This window comes from Electrophorus electricus, chromosome 10 (assembly GCF_013358815.1).
Source record: "Electrophorus electricus isolate fEleEle1 chromosome 10, fEleEle1.pri, whole genome shotgun sequence".
Lineage (NCBI taxonomy): Eukaryota > Metazoa > Chordata > Actinopteri > Gymnotiformes > Gymnotidae > Electrophorus > Electrophorus electricus.
Window position 1 is genome coordinate 18,643,762 of NC_049544.1, and position 22,807 is coordinate 18,666,568.

The 22,807-nt window shown below is 39.4% G+C and overlaps 1 protein-coding gene across 3 annotated transcripts in view; it reads right to left on the minus strand.

Annotated features, from left to right (window-relative positions):
* Window positions 1-736: 736 nt before the first annotated feature.
* LOC113581639 (coiled-coil domain-containing protein 178) overlaps window positions 737-22,807 on the minus strand; it is a 32,577-nt gene continuing 10,506 nt past the window's right edge. For 2 of the 3 annotated variants that reach the window (XM_035530487.1, XM_035530488.1), the window contains exons 13-20: window positions 21,987-22,049; window positions 20,494-20,655; window positions 15,826-15,939; window positions 15,582-15,727; window positions 13,493-13,652; window positions 9,856-10,005; window positions 6,529-6,663; window positions 737-2,325 (exon numbers count right to left, since the gene is read on the minus strand). In XM_035530487.1, the coding sequence (XP_035386380.1) occupies window positions 2,161-2,325; window positions 6,529-6,663; window positions 9,856-10,005; window positions 13,493-13,652; window positions 15,582-15,727; window positions 15,826-15,939; window positions 20,494-20,655; window positions 21,987-22,049 (1,095 nt within the window). In that variant the 3' untranslated portion in view covers window positions 737-2,160. Of the gene's footprint in view, window positions 2,326-3,843; window positions 4,021-6,528; window positions 6,664-9,855; window positions 10,006-13,492; window positions 13,653-15,581; window positions 15,728-15,825; window positions 15,940-20,493; window positions 20,656-21,986; window positions 22,050-22,807 lie in introns of those variants that run through there. The other variant, XM_035530489.1, reaches the window with a different exon arrangement.

Genomic DNA, 22,807 nt, shown 5'->3' on the forward strand with positions numbered 1-22,807 from the left:
GCATCTGACCTACATAAATTACATTGTAGCCTTATCCACAAAACCTTCCCTATATACCCGTATAACCTTTATTTAAATAGTGAGGGGAAGCAATATCTGGCTTTATTTCAGATAGGGTGCATGTGTGTGCAGAAACATGTCTATGAACATCGCAGGCATCTGGGGAGTGCCTCACAGCGATGGTTTGATGCATGTTTCTGGTGAAATTAATGACAGTAGCGTTACAGGTTTGGTGTCATTTATTTTACAGGATTGATTGGAAGAAGAGGGGAACCAGATAAATGTGTTTGGGAAGTCTACTAATTTAAAATATGGCTTCCCAAACTGGAGCAGATAGCAGAAAGACATTTCATCCTTCAAAACATGTCCATGGAATCTGGAGCATTGAGGAACAACAGCTTGTATTGCAACTAAGGGGCATGTTTACATCAAGGGCTACTCAAAAGCACTGGACAAGAATAGAGTTTAAAGTAGCAATTCTGCATATCACAAACATATAGCGAAAATCTTACCTAGGATTGATGGCATATTTTGAACATTTGTGAACATGTGTGCTCACACCTGAGACATGATTTGTTCGCAAAGGTTCGGGATTTCTCAGCAATGCAGTGTGCTTGCATGAGGTGACTGGGGTAGCAGTAGTTAGGGCCCATTCCATTAATAACTCTCTGGAGTGAAATTTCAGAGTGGATACTGCCTGCCATTAGACAGAAGCAGAGTCTGGCTGAGGGGCTGCACCCACTCTGACAGCCTGCGAGGCAGCAGAGCATCACACACACAAACTTTCATACAGCCCTCTAGTAAGGCTGTCAGGAACTCAGTTCAGCTCTGCTCACGCGGTAAGTCAATTATGCTATTACAGCACTGCTTATGAGTTTGGATCCATATCATATATGTAAAATGAGACATGATATGTATCTTTAAGAAAGTCAACGCGATACAACTGACAAGTCAAATTCTTAAAAAAGAAGACTATGCAGTTCAACTGACTTGTACAATACATGCACAATTCTTGTATCAGAACATGTCATGTAGAGTGCCATCAGATTCAAATGCATTTCTCAGTTCTAAAATAAAAAAGATAGAATACTGACAAAAGATAACAGTACAGAGCTAATTTTGTGTACTTTTATTTTGGCTATGAATTAGCATGCCTACAAAGCTTTTGAACAAATATTAAGTATGCCAAAACTGACCAAACACACTAGCTATATGTTTTTTAAAAAACTTTTTAAAAATGCCCTACATGCCCAGGAAACAGTGACCTACCTTTGTACCTAACATTAACTGCATTTCTTTATACACTGCTATTTTTATGCGCACCTGAATTTGGTTTCCAAAATGAGGTAAACAGAAACAAAATGAAAAACTCATTCCAAAATGATTCCTTGTCACTACTGCGCATTAGTCATGTGATGAGAGAAATCAGGAGTGTGAGTGGTTTCTGGGGGTTCTGTGGAGTGCCAGTGGGTAGTACTCAAACTACACTCTTCTGTGCATAGTGTCTACTATTTACCCCTGGACTGCTTGAGGCTAATGTCTCAATAATTTTCCCTTCTTTTTTTGCAGGTCCTTCCCACAAAGGACTTGACTAATGATCCATGGACAAAATGAAGCATTTAAATTTATTCATTAATCATTCATCTCCAGCTCATTGAAAATGCTAAACTTCCACAAAATTAAGATTGAATATTGAAAAGTGATTGAGAGAGACAGCTCTCTGAGAAGACAGGAGAAACAGGGAATAAACAAAAAAGAGGGGAAAAAATACAGATAAAGAGTGAGGGGAGAGAGTCTAGCACAGTCCAAGTGTAGGTAAGGCAGCACAGGTATACTAACCACAGGATAAGGTCAGGAGGGGTTTAGTAGGTGTAATTAGATCCTGGAATCTGGAGAAGCGTAGAATTTCTGTCAACATGGCCCTGTAATTATTCTCTTTTCCAATTAATGGTGACATAGATTAATTATCTGATGAGGCAAAGCCAATTGCAATCATTCACCCAGCTAAAATTAGATCATTCCTGACAGCAGCATGAAAGTCACCTGTTTCATTGTTATGGATTGGGCTGCAAGGAGCAGAGAAGGTGGAGAAACTGAAGCATGCTGGGGTGGGGGGGGGGGGATATAAGTGAGTTGTCTGGTACACAGGTGAGTGTCCAATTACTCTGCTATCTGAACTGTATGCATCGCCCCATTCAATCCATCGCTGTCCAGGCACCTCTGTGTGTCCGCCATCGCTGTAGCGGCATCACGGCTGGTAGATGAGTCATCTGTCAGGGAGTGGAGAAAGGCAGGGATGCACAGGATTGCTCTTGACAACTCCTCCTGTTTAAATAGGCAAATGAACGGAATCAATAAGAGCTGACCAATAAAACAAAAAGAGTGACAGAGACAGTGAGGCGAAGTTCGAAGACAGGAAAGAGCTGCAGAGCTTTAGAAGACAGGAAAGAGCTACAGAAGAACAAGCCCTGGCCCTGCCAGCCACCGTCTACTGCCGACTGAGAGCAGCTTCGGGCTCCATTTCTTTGAGAAAAGCAAAGAGAAGGAAGGAAAGGAGACAAAAAAGAAAGTCGGAAAGAATGAGAACGAGATAGTACGCAGCAGTCCTGGTGAACTGTGCATGCGGGTTCAGTGCACATCTGTTTTAAAAAACCTCAGCGACCAGTTTTTCTATTAAACTGCCTTGCACTGTCAACCAGCTTGGGAATCTGAGCTGGCCTAGCCATGCAGAAATTCTCTGACTAACAATTATATCAGAAACAAGATCTTGGATTATGGTCTCCAGAGGGTAGCACAGTGGGCGTCTGCTCCAATTATTACCGGCCATTCAAAACTCTCCACCCTGCTCTCTGTTGTTAGCAATTGTCAGTTATGCTATCCCTGGTGTAAACTTGCATAACCCGGAACTGAGTGCCCGATTTGGCGATAGTGTTATGAGATGACAGCCTCTTGCTCTCTCTCCTGTTCTCTGCACTGCATTCCTCCACTCTGTTTGAGCTAAGAGCAGGCGGTCATTTGTGCCTCAGGAAGACACAGTGACTAATCATTCGCACTAGTTTTGTGATGGGCGTTCATGTCCAGTGGACGTGTGGACAGCTTTTTTCTGTGCAACACTATGAAGAATCTGGAGGCTGAAATAAGTGTGGGGTGATGGAAGTGTTGCTGCCTGAGTAAGCTACTATATGCCACCCTGCTTGAGCCATGTGTTAAACTACACCTTATTACAGGAACTCCAGCCTTGCGTCATTTGGTGATGTCAGTGTGGAGTTTCAAATGCTGCTGAAGCAGGGAGTAATTTAACATCATACAAATGGTCTAACCCCCAACCCCCCATTCTCATAGTCACCAAACAATTAGTTGAACAACAACAGACACACCATATTAAAAGTTCATATAAGCAAAACATTGTTTAACATGTAAAAGGCCTACATTTTTCTTTTTAAAAGTTTCTCCTCATTAAATCAATTTTTAAAGACTACACTAATGATACTGTGCAAAATGTAGGAGAGATTATAGAACCCAATAATGTAAAGCATTGTACTATGACAGCTGCTCTATACAGTGACTTACTGTGAGGACTACTGTACCAAGCTTCACTAGAGTAGAGTCACTCTATGCTGTTTTGTGGCATGATAGCTGGGTTTCTCTATGCTAACCAATATGCACAGATGTGGTGATTGAGTCATTCTGGTAGGCTATTCCTTTATTTCTTTATTAACTTTATTTCTTCTTTAAAAGTATCAATTAAACAGCACACTTAACCCATGCTCCTTTCTCCAGGAATCTGTTTATTGTATCTCTCAAAAACAGAAACAAGCATTTCTTTGTCGGTCTAGTGATTTACGGCTCAAGGCAGACGCTGCAATCCGAGTTGACGGTCATATCATTGCCCTGTGTTCAGGCATGTGGAACACCAGGCTCAGATAACTGGTCGCTTCAAATTACAATACTGGCACCAAGCTCTGATGCCAAGATGGCAGCCTCCATTGCTTCGCTTTATATGCTGTGAACCAGTGGGCACTGAAATGAACATGCCAAGACAGAGGTTGAAGTCAGAAATGCTGCTGTTATCCTTGACTCTGAATTAACATTTAAAGCTCAAATTATTTAAATAATTTCAAGAATGGTATGTGTTAGAACTGATCTGTGTAAGGTAATCTTGCAAGCTGCTTGAGGTATTCGTCTTTTCCTCAGCAGTAATCACAGTGACTACAGTGATGTACTTTTTGCTGGATTACCTAAAAATACTTTTAGACCATTACCAGTTAAAAAATACCCCTTTTCATTTTTCCAATTTAACTTGAACATCATTACTTTCATTTTTTCATCTTTACATTTTTTTTTTATTATTTTATTATTTATTTGGATTTTTATTGCTCACCATGTCTTTTTCTATCTGTATTTGCACATAACTGTTGCTAGGATACTATTTAGGGCTCCACAACATATCATATTTTAAATGTTATCTCATTATTGAAATTTGTAATGTTGATATCAAGGAAGGCTACAATTCATAGGAAGGTGTTGAATTTGTATGCAATGTACACAAATGTCATTGTTTTATTGCACTATGAGCATGCTGACCAATCTCAGATGTTCCAGATGAGTGTTTTATCTGATTTTAATGAGTTGTGGCTTTCACATAATCAAATGTAAATAATCTTGGACAAAATAATGCAGTCTGATTCTGAATGTCACATCTGTGACAAGCTGCGCTAAGGCAATATTCTATACTCTGCTACTCTATATTGAGAGAACACCTGTGAAGTGTAAAAGCAGAGCCGTGTTATTCTATATCACTACAGCAACTGAATGATACTGTACAACCTTATGTTAGGTGGTTGATACTGCAATGTAGCCTTACCTGCTTTAAACCCTTGAGGTGGGAAAACTCACAGCCCTGACTGCTGCAGTAATAATGTACCTGAATCATTGCTAGGTTGGATCAGCTGAGTAATGCTATATAAAACTACACTGTTTAATATTTGTTTGTGGAAGCTCTGCATGTGCACAAAACAGCAACGAGCGAGTCAGTTCGATGGAATGCCATGACTGTGCTGAGCTATGCAGAGTTATGAAGGAGGTGGGATGTGGCAGGCAAAGTAGGTTATATAAGGATGCTCTACACTCTTTTGTGTAACATGGTTATTCTCAGGGCTGCACTGTTATCTTATGCTTTAGTATGAAGTAACACTCCTGCAGTATTAAATCAGTGCAGTGTTTATTATTGGGAATAAAGGTGCATGCTTTTTTTCCAAGTGTTAGGATCATCTTCCTTATGCAGTGGTTTTCACAGAGTTCCAACTGCTGAATAGTGTGGAGAGCTTATGAACTAAGTACATAAGCAAGATACAGCACTTTTGAGTATTAAATGTGGTTTTCTTAGTGCTGAAGTCTTTTTCCAGCTTTAGCACTGAAGAGGACTTCTTTAAATCTAATGCTGAAGAGGTCTTAATAAATTGAGGTCAACCTGTATGCATTTCTACCCCTGCACTGAGCTGTCCCAGCACCACACAATATGGAGTAATGCTACTCTATGGCATTTTTCAGCTACATGAGTTAAGCAGGCATGCAGAATATAATGCATTGTCCTGCGCTGCACCAACCTCATCTATGCCATGTGGTAATTAAAGGATGTACGACGCTTATCTATGGTGGTACTAAACAGATCACTTTTCAGTGCCGAGCATGTGCGTATAGTGCACCTTCTCAACACCAGGTCTTTTTCCACCTTTATGGCAGGCACATAGGTACTGCAGCATTAAATAAGTGAGCTGTGTGTGTGAGAGTGAGGCTGGGGGAGGAGATCTATGCTAAGCTGTGACAGAGTTGAGTACGGCTGCTCCTTTGTCCTTCACACTTGGGGGATTCCTAAGAACTCCTTGCCTTCATGCTTCAGTCCCCAGGCCGACTTCCTGAGACCGCTTCCCCTGACTGGGCCGCAAACACACCAGGGCTCACCTCATTACAGCCCCCACACTCACTGCTGAGATCCCACATTCTGCCTATTACAACACATCGTTGTTCGGTTTCACAGACATTCTGAAAAATCCTAATACCACTGCTAATTTTTAGCATTTCAAAATTACGTTTCGATGTAGCTCACTGAAATCTTAAAGTCAACCATTTTTGCTTCCTGAAAATGCTGCTTTGATATGACCTGCGTTCTATTCAGCAGCAATAGAGTGCATTAAAGTACAAAGGTAAAGCCTAAGACAAGCAGCCTATGGCAACACATGTTCTAAATATTTCTGCAATGTCACTCCGGTCTTCCTGACACGGAGAGTGCAAGTGAGATTGGTCAGTTTCAGGTGCCACTGCACACAAGTGGTGGCCAGACAGAAACCTCTTCCTACCATGGTCAAACGAGCCTCTCAATCCATTTATCATATGACACTAATAGGATCTCTTACACTACATCACACTTAATTCTGCCCAGTTAAGTGCCACTGATATTGTCATCGCTTTAACACAAATAGCTCCATGTTATGTGTGTATGTGTCTGTGCACGTGCTAAACAGCCCATACCTGGAGGGCTTTCATTTTCTGGTTGTTCTGGTTGGAGAGGGCCTGGAAGTGGGCCAGCTCCGCCTGGCTGTACACGCTGCGGTGTTTGAAGTATTTCAGCATAGCTTTGTGCATCTTCCTCTGCAACAATGAAAGCTTGGAAGAAGAGAAAGGAGAGGGACAGAGAGAGGGAGAGAGAGAGGGAGGAAGAGAGGGAGGGAAAGCGAGCAATGGAGAGACAGACAGAGTCAGAGACAGACAGACAGAGAGAGTATTGGTAAGGCAGAAAAGGAAATTAATGGCAGTGTTCAAGAAGAATGATGGAGGGAAATAGAGAAAGCAGTCAATAGCCCATTCTGCAGTACACGGGCCTGACAGGAATTTCACAGTCTCCTGCTCTTCCTGCCCACTCATGTGCACTGGGTGGAATCCAGTCACATCTGGCTGCCAGGATGGGGGGTTAATTTTCTCTAAATGCTTCAGTGGTTTTGTTCTAGCTGAGGCAAACTCTGTGACTGCAAAGCTGATGAGCAAAATATTTCGACTTCACCCACTTTAACTTTATACCAATCCCCTCTAGACATATTTTACACATACACAAAGAGTCATGAACCCCCCACCGCAATTAGAAATTATTCTGAGTCCACTGGAAGAAGACAATAAAATGGAGTGAGAGAGAGACAAAGACAGACAGAACAGAGAGAGAGAGAGAGAGAGAAAAAAAAGAGAGAAAAGAGAGAGCACATGCTGCTCTCTGTTCAGCATAGTTTTCCAGTGGAGAAGAGGGTGGGGGTTCAATTCTGCAGGATGCTCAGGCTTGCTTCGCCCCATCTCTTCTCCCTTCCTTTAAGCTTATCATTGCTTGGCAATGTGTTCCTCAGAGCATGAAAGAACTAACGAGAATTAGCTCAACCATCAACTGCTGAAGGAGGACAAAAAATGGATTTTATTCCTCATGGAACAGTATGTTAAAATGTGTACACTTCTCTCAATGTAATACATCACAATACTTAAAAAGATGTGCATATTCCTCAGTTGTAAAAAGTACTGCCCGAATAGACTGTGGCATCTGTGGAGGACGCTTCAGAGATTTGTGGTGGTGATTTAACGGATTGCATTGGCTTGACACTTGGAGAAATATGGATTGTCATAATGTGATGGCCAGTTGGTTAATAATGGTTAATGTATTTGTCAGTATTTTCATTTTTTGTAACATGAGCTAACAGAGGTCACTGGCATCAGTTGTCTAGAATCCTGCACTGGGGTGGGCTGGGAATTGGCTTTTTGAATTAGCGGCCTTGGAATGTAATAGTGGTATACCCATACTCACATCTCTGGCACGGATAATGCCACTGATAAATAAGCCACCTTGCTTAGTGTCCTTGAACTCTATAGCCACTGCAGCATGCCTGACCCTGAACTTTGACCCCTGTATTCTGCTCAGTGCAAAACTATATAGAAAAAACCTTTACCTTTGTATATTCTTTTTTTTTGTTTCTTTTTAAGGCAAATGTCACCTAGACAAAGTGACTCTATAATCTACCACACATAAATGCACTACGTGGTAATGCGCAGCATTAATATTAATCTCTTAATGCTATGACCTAAACATTGAGACTGCTACTTATCTGCATGCAAGCATCTGAGTGAACAGCAGGTTCTGATTGCACCTGCTCTCCATACAGCTGTGTGCTGTGTGCTTTATGTCCTCTTTATGGGTACCAAATACATTTACTATGAAAGTGGCAAAAACCTGAATCTTTAGTTTGAAAATAAACAACACACTGTTAAAAGACTGAACACTGAGTAAAAGAAAATCAGGCTTTGATCATGAGCGTGGAGAATCCCATCCACCGGATTTGACTTTTGCATGCATTTCTCACTTGATAACATTCATGTAGTTAGATGAGGAGTTGGAGAAGTATTAGCCCTTTGGGGGACAAACACTGTTTTTCTAGACACTACAGTTATACTGTCTCTTGCTTTTTGCAAAACCACATCGATAACACTACAGAATTATTACAATATACAGCTAATTTATAACATTATAGGCTCACATATAGATTAATGACATATGAAAAACACAAGAAGACACATTGCACAAGTCCAACAGAAAAAGAGCACTGTTGTCTAATATAATTTCTGCATGATGTTATGGGAGTTTGATTGTGTTGGGCACTATTATGAGTGTTAGAGTGATCAACAATTTCCTACAAAGAGCCTACAAATATTGTGAAAAAGAGTCATCAACCATGATTGTTCAAAGCCATGCTAAAACTGCTGCTCTGTATAAAGTTACAATTTAATAGATGTGGACACATTCCTTTCTGAGCTGTTTAGGCTATTTAGTAATATTTGCCTACTGAGGTAACACTGGATCAGTTATCTACATGGAATTTCATTGTAAATCATACTGTCTGTAGCTTTAATGCACATGAGCAGGAACAATATGACATCTGTTGCAGAATATAGTACTGCTTGTAAATAGCCATATATTGTCATGTCTCATTTGTAGAAATATACTCATATTTTATTAGGTTAACATTACCTGCAAAACACATCCAGAAATAATATTCTGTTGATGAATGGTGCATGTATGCCATACACAAGGCAATAACTTCAACAAAGTAACTATGACAAATGTCAGCTAAAGTTCTAGCCCTCTGCTGCTGGATGTCATATTAACATTTGCAGAATGTTTTGGTGAGATAAACTCACTTTTTCAGTGATCGCAGCCATTGTACTCTTGATTCCACACTCCCCCATGTGAGGAATAAAAACACAGGCATCTATGTGCGCGCACACACTCGAGTGTGGCTGTCACACTCCTCCACAAGGCTTCTCTCATCATGATCAGATTACTGCAGTGGCTTTCCTACTGGCTGCCAGACTTAAACCCAGCCAGCACTGCCAGCCTGTGTGCAGCATGTGTGTCTAGGCCAGTCTGTGTGCAGCATGTGTGTCTAGCAGTCTGTGTGCTATGTGAGCGTCTAGGCCAGCCTGTGTGCAGCCTAAGCGTCTAGATGCCTATGTGCAGAGTGAGCATCTAGACGGCTGTGTGCAGCGTGAACGTCGTCTAGATGCCTGTGTGGAGTGTGAGTGTCTAGAGGCCTGTGTGCAGAGTGAGCGTGTAGGCCAGCCTGTCTAGGCCAGGTCTCTGCTAGCTCTCCTATTACCAGCTCAGCCAAGGATGCACACTGCACATTGCAACGTGCATAGAGAATATGTGCTGCATTCATATCCCTTTGTGTGTGTGTGTGTGTGTGTGTGTGTGTGTGTGTCTGCATGAGTGTGTGCATGCTTGGCAGAGAGTGGGTGCAAGACAGAATGAGTGTCTCTTTCTTTTACCTGTTTGTGATCATGAAAGGAGGCCTCCGCTCTGTTCTTCTCAGTGAACACATACAGAGCTTCTCGCTTGGCCATCATCAGAGCTTTCTGCAGTTCTCTGTACTCCTGTGCCAAAAGTGCATTCTTCTTTAAAGCTTTCTTCAAATTAGCCTGTGCATTCAGCAACATTCGCAAATGTGACAAAATGTCACACACACACACACACACACACACACACACACACACACACACACACACACACACACACACACACACACACACACACACGACAAAACCCCCAAAAAAGTCACAATAAATCACCAGTTCACAACATACGCTTTGGGAAATACTGTATATTTAAAACATCTAAAATCATTTTTAAAATTGATTTTTAAACATTTGAAATAAAAACTTATATGAGAGTATAGGAAAAGATATAAAAGGCACTTGATATTTGACATAATTTCATCAGTAGCCCTAACACTTCCAGCAAATAACAGTTTGCAAAATAGACTTCATTGTCCCAGTACTGTACACCATACCTAACCACACCATGTACGAGCTTCTGCATATAACCACACACAATCTCCAGTACCCTTCATTACAACATGTCCAAAACCTTATAATTTGACAGCACTTACAGAAGCATGTAAACAAATTACAATAAATAACGGCCTGGTTTGCCTGTCTCATCCCATCTCATCTCCAGGCCCGGCTGGCAGCTATGGCTGAGACAAAGACCGAATGCATCTCCGTCCTACCTGGGCAAATAACAGTAGATTTGGGCAGTAAAACAGTAGCAGTAACTGATGACTGGAACCCAGCACTGGGACTGGCCGTAAAACATGACAAATGCAGCCTATTGATTTAAAGCTTAATTACTGCATGCGGCACTGACAAAGCCTGCCTGATGCGCCCACAAAGTGTAAATGGAACAAATTACGCTTTGTTGGCTGTAAGAAACTGATGGTGTCGGCACTTTGCATCCTCTTTACTTCTCTTCCCCTTGACGAGAATTGGTCTTGATCAAGTAAACAAACAAACTACTTGTAGAAAAAAAGGGCAAAATAAAACCGTCATGTCATAGCTGAGCACAATTTCAAATCCAACATTATTATTTGTTAGTACATGCTTATAGAGCCAAAATATGACCACCATATGGTTTCTGTTTAAATTAATTTAATTAATTTGTTCATTTGTTTCATACAAATTATCATGATACTGTAGATTCAGAGCAAATGCCATGTTCTCTCACCTAGTGGGCAGTAGCAGCAGCAGCAATCATGCTACAACCAAACCCCAGCTGCACTGGTACACCAGCCAAAACAAGCTACTACAACACTGAGAGGCCCATGGGCTCTTCAGTCATTGTTTTTAAAGCATGCAAAAGTCACACCATGAAAAAAGTGTTCCATGTCACACGCCTCTTTAACGGCTGCCCTATGGTTTATGACTGCTGTTCTTCTGAGTCATTAGGTAAATTCACTTAAGATTAAGAGAAGATTAATCGAACACCGAGGCAGCTACACTCAGGAAAAAAAAACCTCTTCTATGCCTTCATCCTCTCATTTGCATCATAGCATGTTCAAAAGCTTGAACTTCAGCCACTGTCACAGACCAGTGGCCAGTTGTACATGGCACACCGTGCTCATGTTGACAACACAAAACTCCTTGCAGTGGAATTCCTGCAGATTTCTTTTGGTAAGCAGTAAAAAGGAGTGTGGGTGCTGCGCTTTGATTGTTTCCAGCGCGGGGCCTGAACACACGCTCTGCTTGGCTGCCCTACAGCCAGCTAATGGGAGGCTGGCTCTATGAGGGAAGACTTTTAATTCTGCGCCTGTCTCGCACCAACAACTTGTTTGGAGTTTGCTGCACCCATGCGCGCATGGCGGATTAAGCTCCATTGCCTTTTCTTGTTTTGAACTAATGCATTCTTGATCACCGTTTAATGAAACTATATACCACATGGCGATTTCACATTAGATAAGCCATGTGAGACTCTCATCAGGCGCAGGGCTCTGACTGGGGCCATAATCCTGACTCTCAACTCTCCCAATAAATGGCTTTTTCCAAGGAAAATGAAGTGATAATTCATGGCTTTCATGCAACGCATAACATATTATTTCTTACAGAAAATTATATGAGGCTGCGTCACATTACTAGAACAAACATGTATTAGCAGTGCGACACTGTATGACAGTACAGCTGTGAAGAACAGGAACAGAAGATTTGCAACACTCAGTGAATCAGAGCAGACTGGGCTGAGAATGTAAAAACAAGCAATGCATGTCCAGACCAAAGCCAGACTGGACACCAGGCCTTCAAGCCTGCTGATGTTACAATACCCAGTCCCTTAAACATTCTACTCCATCATAGAGGTGGCAGACATATACCAGGATGCCTAACCATTCATCTTGGAGAGAAAAGAGCCTTGTGCCTCTAGAAATATAAACAACAAATATCTGACAAAACTCTTATGGCTGCAGAATACAAGGCACTTGCTTGAGGCCACCCTAAATCTCTGCTCCTGATGACTTTTTTCATTATCAAGCATATTTTATGGAACAATTTTGTAAAGCCCAAATTTCTTATGCAATACTCCTCCTCTATAGCTGTTCCTAGTAGGCTGCCATGCATTTTACAGTCAGTTTAGTTGACTAAACTAAGTTGTAATCCAAAACCCCTGCACCACCATCATACTCAGACACCAGTTGATGGATTTTACCAAACCTACAAATCCTGGTTTTGACCAAAAGGAAAGTGTTACTTGTATGCTTTTGATATACATGATATACATTTACACAGAAATACACCAATTATGAAAACAATATATATATATGCATTTCTATACACATACACACAACATGCAGACATCATTTTAAAACAGATCATTTATGAAGGTGGCCACTGAAAACACATTTATGCACAGAATAAGATAAGTTACCGTTACATTTTGGGTACATAGAACTAACTGAAAAAGTATTGATTGGCTAAATGTTTAGTTGCAGAGTAGAGATACCTAATATATATACCCAATAATCTGGTTATTCTGTATATTTTCTGACTAAATCCCTGTAAGATGTTTTTTAATAAATACAAGTTAAAATCTAACTAACAAACACCTGTTCACCATGTCCTTTGAACTTGTCAAAAGACCCCAGATAAAACCTAAGCTTTACCACTGGTACTTAAAAAAAAAGAAGCTAAAACCTGTAAAGAACAGTTTCCTGGTCAGAAAACATGCCTAGACTAAAAGATTTTCATTCATAACCCATAACTGGTACTTCAATTTAACCCAAAATTAGGCTTCATCCATGACTGGCCTCATGCATTAATATTTACAAAGTAAAGTGCTACATGGCATAACACACCTCACACACACACACAAAAAAAGGTGCTAAGGTGGCGAACCCCTGAATGCTAGTGGAGACTTCACAGAAAACCACTGTGCTAACGTGGCTTCTTTCAGTCTGTCAGTTACAGGGTACAGCAGGTTCTGCGTGTTGTCTCCTTTACAATGAAGCAGGAAGGTAGAGAAAATGTAATTTTCTAAACTGCAGGTCCTGCACGGTAGTATACCATTGGGAGAGGAGAGTGTCTTCTAACCTGCAAGTACTGCATGATAGCGTCCCGCTGAGAGAGGAGTATGTTTTCTAACCTGCAGATCCTGCATGGTAGTGTCCCGCTGGGAGAGGAATGTAGAGTGAGACTCCTTTGCATGAACTGTCCTGGTCCTGCAGGCCACCATTTCCCTCTGCAGGCTGCCCATGACTAAGCCAGCTGCACTGTGCTTATATTCTACCACGTCACACACGTTTCTGAAAAATACCCATGGGTGTATGGTACAACCACCATTAGAAAACAGGGTTAGCTTTCTCACTTTAGCTAAGTTAAGCCAGTTAAAGATAGGTAAATAACATCTCACATCAATTCAAAAGAACCTCTGTGTGCAGCACTTGTGTTTTACTCTGTATTTTTCTAGTTTAATTTTGAATTTTACATGGCCACAATGTCATGGCATGTGCAATAAATGTACACTTCCCCTCTTTCTCTCTATTTTGTAAAGAGCAATTTGCAGTTCTACTCTATTCTTTGACATATCTAAAGCTTTTCTTTGATGTTTAACTGACAACAATTTTCACAAAACAAGGGTTATTTGCCAGCTCTCCATACACAAGTGTGATATTTAATATTTAAACATTTAGTGTGATGTATTAAGCCTCTCAGTGTAACAGTACTATATAAGAATATATCCTAGTTTATAGAATCTGGGGACTGTAAAAACTAGGATATTATTGTGAGTAGCTGTACACATAGCTTCCAGCACACTCACAGATCCAAGAAAGGGAGTGAAATAATTTTGTGGTGCAGCGCAGATTTCTGGGTACTCATTGCAAGAGGCCAAGTGGAGGTCATTTTTTTTTTTTTTGTATTATTTTCAAACCTGTTATCCCCTCCCCTCAACTCAAGAACATCCTCCTCACCCCACCCCCAGTGTTACGCATGCCCCTTCCCTACACCAGAGGATAACAAAACCAAAACTTTCCTGTCAGTCAGTGTAATGGGAAGATAATATTGTTAAAGTAATTGCTCCCATCATATGTTTTAATAAAGAAGGTGAGATCTTCCAGTTTTATGATACTCATTTTCACGTCGGCTATAAATGGATTTTTTAAGCCTTTGAAACTTTCTTCAATCTCATCTCCTTCCAAAACTTTCTCTAAAGCCTCTCAGTACAAAGACATGGATACTTAGAATGTCATGTAACTGACAGGATAACCTCTTTCTAGAGACATCTCCCATTTTCTGATTGGTTAATACAGACGGACCATGTTAAAACGTTTAACGTTTACAGATCTCAGAACAGTCAAACAGAAAAATTCCTCAGAAAAACTATTTTAGCTGATCACTTAGTAATTGAGTTTCTGACATATGACCATGACACATGCACACCCAGTCTAGTAGAAATGTACAGCACGCAATAGCCTGTGGCAAACTGTGTGAAGTCACATCAACAACCTATATATTATATAATATCAACAGATCATCTTCAACAAAAATCTTGTCTACTCTGTAGTCAACTCAAAATTGATTCTGTGAACTCTATGTGAGGAACCTTTAATCGTTCAGGTGTTAATCCTCCATCTACTGTGCCACTGTATCTAATCACAGAGCTGAAATCTACAAAAGTGTTTGTTCCACCAGCAAGAAAGACAGATGAGATCATAATTTGCTTATGTTATTTATGGAGATACTGTATATCGTAATACTATATTCATTCATTATCTTCATTAAACCAAATTAATTAATTAGAACACATTCTCATTTACAACAACAATATGGAACACACAGTAAACAAATTTGCTAAGTATTCCATAAATTAATGTCTAATTATTTGGTCCTGTGCTCTTCCACTTTGCTTTTATTTAAACTTTCAACACTTAGTTTCACCATTTGTGAAGTCTTCATATTAAACAATGGAGATAGGGCCCTTTTTTCTTCCACTGAATAGTTTCCTATTGTATTCAAATACTGCTTAGTCATACTACAGGTTTTTTTTTTGTTTGTTTGTTTTTTTACATAGTCTCTACATAGTAGCTCTTTCAACATCTTTTATAGCTTGCACAAGGGTAACAATTAATTTCACAATGATACTCAGACAAAGCAGCCGCCTCCAGATGGTGTAGAAACAACCCTGTTTTTCTTTCTGTGTTGTACTGTGGCTCTTTCAAAATGGCTTGACTTACTGTAGTTCTTCAATAACACGTGGCATGGTGGCAACGATGTGCTCCATGGTCACTGATACTTTCCGGTACTCTTCAGACTTCCGAATAAGCTCCTCGATCCTGCTGGTTACCTGGTCATACCTCACTGAGACTGCACTATGGGCTTTCTGCAGACAAAGTCCTTCATTAAGATCAAGCAAATATGTATTTCGAGGTGAAACAATATCAAAAGTTAAAACACTTAAAGAAAGAGTTATATAAATACATTAGCTGAATCCAGATGGTCGAGACAGACACTCTTCTGCTGCTTAAGTTCATCAGACAGCCTTTTGTGTTTATTTAGTATGTCATTCAATTTCCATTTCAAGTTCTCAGTTGTCTAAAAAAGTATAAATAAAATAAATAGAAGGATAAGCATTTAAAAGCATAACAATCTACAACAATAACAATCTCAAGTATTGTTTAAAAAGGTCTGCATATACAACTAAGATGTACACTTATAATTATATATACATACATATATATATATATATATATATATATATATATATATATATATATATATATATATATATATGCGTGTGTGTGCATGTTATGATAATCTCTCTCTCTCTCGCTCTCTCTCTCTCTAAATACATAAATCAGTGTTGTCAACAAACACAAATAGGAACACTCAAAAAGACACACCTAAAAAAAAAAGTTTCTAAAGCTAAAATGACAACAACTGCAACAATGTTCCTGTATGCTCTTTTCCCTGATACCATAAGGACATTTCTAGGGATCACACAATTGACAAGAGAGGTCATATATCCTATATATTAGCAGAAATGTGATGCTATAATATCCCTGTCTGTCAGGGTCACAGTTAGGATAGCTTTCCTGACCAGTTTGGTGGGCTTATTCTAGTTTATATGTTCATTGTTCCACTAGTTGCTTATTTATTTGCTTGTTACTAGTATATCTACTGGTTCACCTAATATACTTTCTTAACATGATTATTAGTAACACTCCTTTAGAATTTTAAACTACACTACAAAACCCATCCTTTTGCACTTGTGTAGCATGTTGTCTGTTGCACTGTTGTTTTATGTTGCACCATGGTGCAACATAAAAACATTGTCTCGTTTTTGTTGTGTACATGTATATAGCTGAAATGACAATAAAAACCTCTTGAACTCTTGAACTTGAACTCTTGAACTCCTGTTACGGTTGGTCGGCGAGCTAGCAGGAGGGACATGCCCATTCCTGCTAAGGACCAAACCTCTAACCTGCCCCACTCATAATCTCTGGAATACTGATTACGTTCACCTGTTCCCCAATTACTTCTGCCTTTATTTAAACCCACAGATCCCAGGAGACGGGGCTGCACATTACTGGTCCTACGACACTTCAGTCAAGAGGAATCTCTGCGTTTCCATTAAAAGAAGATTATTGTTTCTGTTTCGTATTTTGTTAAGTGCGTCCACCGCCGAAAGCCTGATGGAGAATAAAGAGCACTTTTCGCAACCCCTCCTCTCGCTTCCTCTGAGCCGCCAACGTCACAGACGTTACACCTCCTGTATTTGAATCCCCTACAAGTGGAACTAAAACAGAAGGACTTGGACCAGACAGAGAAAAAAGCATTAAAAAATAAGTGTAAAATGTGTATTATTAGGGGCACTAGAGAGAACATTTGCGAACATGGCAGGTAAGAAGAACAGTATGAGCACAGGACAGGTTAGTCATTCGTGTGGCGACTGCCCATTCACAAGGCTGTTTACAAATCATGACAGACATTCCACAGGAATGTGATGTTAGAGTTTCATTAAAAGAGTCCATATCCTAGATTTTTCTTTTATATTTTCCACTTACAACACTTGTGTGGCTTTATGTTTCAAAAACATAGTTCATTTTTACACAACCATTTTTCAATCTCTTTTTATCCTGTTTAGAATTAAAAAGGCTGTTTGTTACTGCACCTTTAAGATGGATATAAGACAAATGAGCACTGTTCTGATTGGTTGCCCTGTATTGTGCCTCATTCAAAAAGCACTCAGAGCTGAAGCATGCCTGAGAACTGCAACGTAAGTAGGCTGGGCTAAATTGCTGTAGGCTGAATAGGCTGAGATACATAAATCAGTTTGCTCTTGTGGCATCAACGAAACATTGATTTCAATACAGACTCTTTTCCAGCTTAGATTAGATCTGATGATGTACATCTTATGAACTGTTTGCTATCCTCTGGAGAAAATGTTACACAGGCTACATTAGCTACTAGTGTGTTCATTTTGCCCATTTTAATACCATAAGTCATTTCACAAATATGCAATTTTTTGTTTTTTTTGATGCAGGAGACAAAAACACATCAATGTGTGCATGCGTCACTTTTAGGTCACAGGTCGTAATCATAAATGTGAACCGTCAAGATAGGCAAATCTGATCTGAGCAAAGAATTTGAACAACATGGCTTGTAATGTGACTGTAGCTCAAGCAGGTATATAAAGGAGGAGCCACAGCAGGATCAGGCAGCACTGAAGTAGTGAGAGCTGGGAAGGTTTGGATTTTAGCAGGAAAACATATATAAATAAATGTATAACTGTTGAGTTTGGGTATTTTGAAAGTCTGAAAGTAGTCACCATGTACATTTTGTGTTAATGGTTAACTGTTAAACAACTATATTAGTGTGGTTAAAGGGAGGGAATGTAGCACAGTAGAGTGCATTGTTTGCATGTATGTGGTCCTGGGTTCAATCTCCAGCACTTACACCAAGTCTTTTTTTTCTCCTGTAGCTTGTAGAGCAAGGTGCTAGTAACAACAACATCATGGGACTGTTTCACATGGAGCACACATTCTGCCATACTGATAAATGTGAATGACTGCGCTGGATAAGACTGTCTAACAATTGTCTGTCTAAGAATGTAAATATTACAAGATGTCAGATTGGGAGATACTCAACAGCACTAGGGATGTGTATAATTACCTTTAAATCTGTGGGTAATCTCTGTAAAGCTCTAAGAGAACAATATGTTATGTGTCTGCAAAATGTTAATTATACCATTTGAGCAAACCAAAGCCATGGATGATCCAAATGAAGTTCTATAGCTGGGCTGCTATAGAACGTCTAGGATCCAACCACTGATAAAATGCCTTTTTGACTCCACTATAGCATTGAAAATTTAGGATATTGGATTTATACCATCATTACTCTTCAAAGGACTTCAGATGGCATCATTTTGAACACAGCAACTGCGCCTCTCACCACAAGCTCACACTTGTGTCAACTACCCACAGGGGTGCAGCAGTGTTGCACCCTAGGAGGCATTGGGCCTTTCTAACATCTGCCACTCTACTGGGCTTTGTGCCCTCATGCAGGGAAATGGGGGGAATGCATGCATGCCTGGCAGGCTGCCATTTGGTGCAGGAAGACAGTGGTTTGAGGCTTCCATATCAATATAACAATCCAGTGGAGTTAAGAACAGTTCATCTAATACTATGTTTTTTTTTACTCCAGGACTGACACAGACATGGCCTTTTCCATCAACATATTGACAGTCTTACACTTTATCACTGAAACTGTGTAGCAGTATGAGTCAGAAGCCATAAACAAGCCGCCTCCAAAACAAAGACTCCCTAACTGCATTCCTTCATTCAATGGTTATCTACTTTTCTTGAAAGGCATCTTTGACCAGTCACTAAAAGGCCATTCAGTCTGGGCTGTGGCTGCACTGGAGCCATACTGATCATATATGCTATATGTGCAGTAGTTACCTGAATACCCTACACTTTCAGTGTGCCCTCATAGGGGCCTGGTTCTTCTGATTCAAATAATGACCCAGTGACTACATAACTAGTGTGATATCACTGTACCTTGTCATGGTGAGGGGCTTATGAGATACTCTATTGGTTGTAACATTTGTTCCATGAATAATGAGGCAACTGAGCTTACCTGCATAAAATGCAATGCAGGCTTGGAGGTTGAGAAGGTTCTGAAAGACTATTAGACTGACGAGCCTTACTGTGATTTAGTCATAAGTCACTAATGCCTCTGTATAAGATTTCACATGTGCACATGTAAATTAGTGCATGTCCACAGTGAAAAACACCTTCCTTTGCCAGGTAATTATATTATTTATAGATTGTGATTATTTATTGATCCAATATAATCCAACGTAAACCAATGTAATCCAATCTGTGATCATCTGTAACTAATATTTTATAGACCTACACACATAGAATACATTTTGGTGCTTGAGAAGACAAAAAAGTCTACCTATCACGCAATTTGTATTTTACTTTGTCTGAAATAATGTTTTATTTTATTAATTTGTATTTATATTGTGCAACTGAGAAAAAAAAGTTTTTAATGTATAATCCTTAAGAATACTATTAAATTAGGGGTTCATATTTTCTTCAAGTTTATTTTTGTGCCTTCAACGAAGCTCCTGTTTTGCCAAGTTAGTGCTAATCCTATCCCTTCAGGAGATTGCTAACTCCATCTGAACTCTGTTATGGAGGGGAGGCACATTTCTGTGCTACTGTTACAGATGAGCATGAATATGATCAGTCAGTCTAGCTGGAACATTCCATATGTGAAGGCTGCCTCAATGGTGCACCTTGTAATCAAAGTATTTGGCTGAACTATTCAATTGGTCTTGAGTAGAATTAATTTGCTAGAGAGGTTTTCACATTTAAATATTCAGGTACTGGCCAAATAAATAGCTTATAAAACTTTGGGTGGCCTGAGACACAGTATTGGCCCAATATTGTTTCAACATTTATGTTCCCAGTATGTACAGTGACCTGCTATACATACATCTATAAACTAATATCTTCACCTTTTCCTTTTCAATAGATGGCCTTGTTCATTTATACCGGATGTAATGATTTTCCTTAAAGTAGTAAAATAGGAACAAAAAACTGCAGAGCTTAAATACTATTCCAGGGAAATGCTTACCTTATATTTTGCTGTGTGTATTTCTCTTAGTTCAACCATCTCTATCTCCAGCCGGCCAGCTGTAGAACAGGTATCCTCATATTCTTTTACGAGCTCATTTTCTACTCTCTCACAGTCAGCCTTTGCCAGATTGAATTCTTCCGTTATTGAGGCTATATTACCCTGAATTTTAGGTGAAGATTAGATGTAAATAATAAAAGTATATCACAGAAAACATGTAATTAAAAGCAAATGTTCTCTAGTAAAAGGGTTAGAAAAAACTTTCTGCTTTTGTCACAGAAAATTAACTGCAGCTAACAGCAAATATTCCTCTTTGTGAAATCAAAATAACCAAATTACCACAAATATGGTTGTTAGAGAGGACATTTTTAATTATAAAAATTATATTTTAAAATAAAAATATAAGCATTCATTTTTGGTTTGCAAGACATGTGTTTTAAGTGCTATTATTTGTTTGTTTGTTTATTGTAGTGGTGTTGTTGAATATGTATAAATATTACTTTGTGTAAATCACAAAAATAGACAGCATTACAAAACTATAGCTACTATAATACATGTACAGATAAGCTTTGATGAGCTTTCACATGGACTGGCATCATCTGTCATCTGAGAACCTAGGCTTTAAAGAATTGATGAAAACCTCATATGTTGAGGAGAACACTTTAGATACTGCAGAAAGGGACATCTCGAATTTTTAGGCCCTGTTACTCCTGGCATGCACCAAGCGTAATCACAAATCGCCTAATGAGACATACAGGGTTATTCAGATTTAAAAGTTCATTAACTACATTGACTCATTTGCAAAAATCTGCAACTTGTGTGCTAGGTATGCCATCATTTATTAATTTCTTTTTAACAGTATTGTACAATGTTTGACAGATATTAAATTGTCTATTAATATGATTAATATGAAACTGTCTATTAATAAGATTAAAAAATCAAAAACACTATAAGAATTGAATAGATCTTAAAGCATGAGTGTCACGGAACGCTCGCCTCCTGCAAGGCACATGGTTTGGCCAGCCACATGCAGTGGGAGGACTTTCATTTGTGGCCACGCCTAGACACACCTGTACTTCGTTTTGTCTGTGTGTATTTAAACTCAAGTCAGGGTGTGCGGCGTTGTTGGTCATTGTCGGTGTAATGTCTGAATGTAACGTGTTTATGTTAAATGTATTCCTGTGTATCGTGTTTGTTTAGCGTCAATCGTTTCATGTTCATGTGTATCATTGGTAATGCGTGAGTGCCACTGTCGTTTATTTTAATAAATGTTCGTCCCAGTCGGTGGAGTCTGTGCGTCCTGCCCCTTGCCCTATGGCACTCGGGCCACCACACGTTACAATGTGCTTGAAGGGAAAGTTGTATTTCTAGGTTATATTATTATAGATTATTGGACTGCATATTGGTAGATCACTGATTTAACCTTAACTAAGACTTGACATTCAAAAGACAAGCATCTGTACCATCATACTGTGATATTTTTGAGATCTTACCTCGAGCACTAACACCACTTTCATCTCATTCATTAGCTCCATCTTCAGTTTTTCTGTCTCTTTCTGACAAGCAAACAAAAATGATCTGATTATTAAAACCAGCTGGTAGCTTTATGTTCAAGACAAAGTTTTTCATTTAGTCATTACTCTTAAACTATAGTCACATAGCACAAGAGGGCTGCTCTTCAATTGGCCAATAATTATTGCTTGAAGACATAGAAAAACTGAATAAGAAATTCACCTACTAATTCAAAGTGGGGTCTATGTCTGCCACCAGTTAAGCAACTACCTACACTATTTACCTTATTTCTATACCAAAAATCCCAACAGTTAACAGCCAGACTTTTACTTAGCTTTTTTAATTGTTGGTTGGGGCATCTTGTTTGTGCCAAACAAAAAAATGCTTATTACAGAATAACACAAAGAAGAATCCTTCTAGCACAGCTTTGGGTTTTCTTCTATATACCTTGAATAACTACAAAAATACAGACAAAAGCTTTCTGTGATGTGGTCATAAAAAATTATAGCACTTTTCCAACAAAATGATGCTGGTGCCAGTGCCAAAATTTCTCCTGTTCCACATTTTTTCCACCATAAAAATTTTAAATAATTAAGCTTCTCGGTTGGCAAAATTGGTGCTCATCTGGCCCCATAAACATACTGGTCAGAGACCAAGGAACCCTTGACACAAGCAGCCAAAAGGCAAGGCCTTTCTGTCACTCATAAAGCTATTTAACCACCATTTCCCAGAAATTCACATTTTCCTGTATTTCATTTAATCTGCCAATACATGTAAATTGCTGTCTAATAACTATACATAT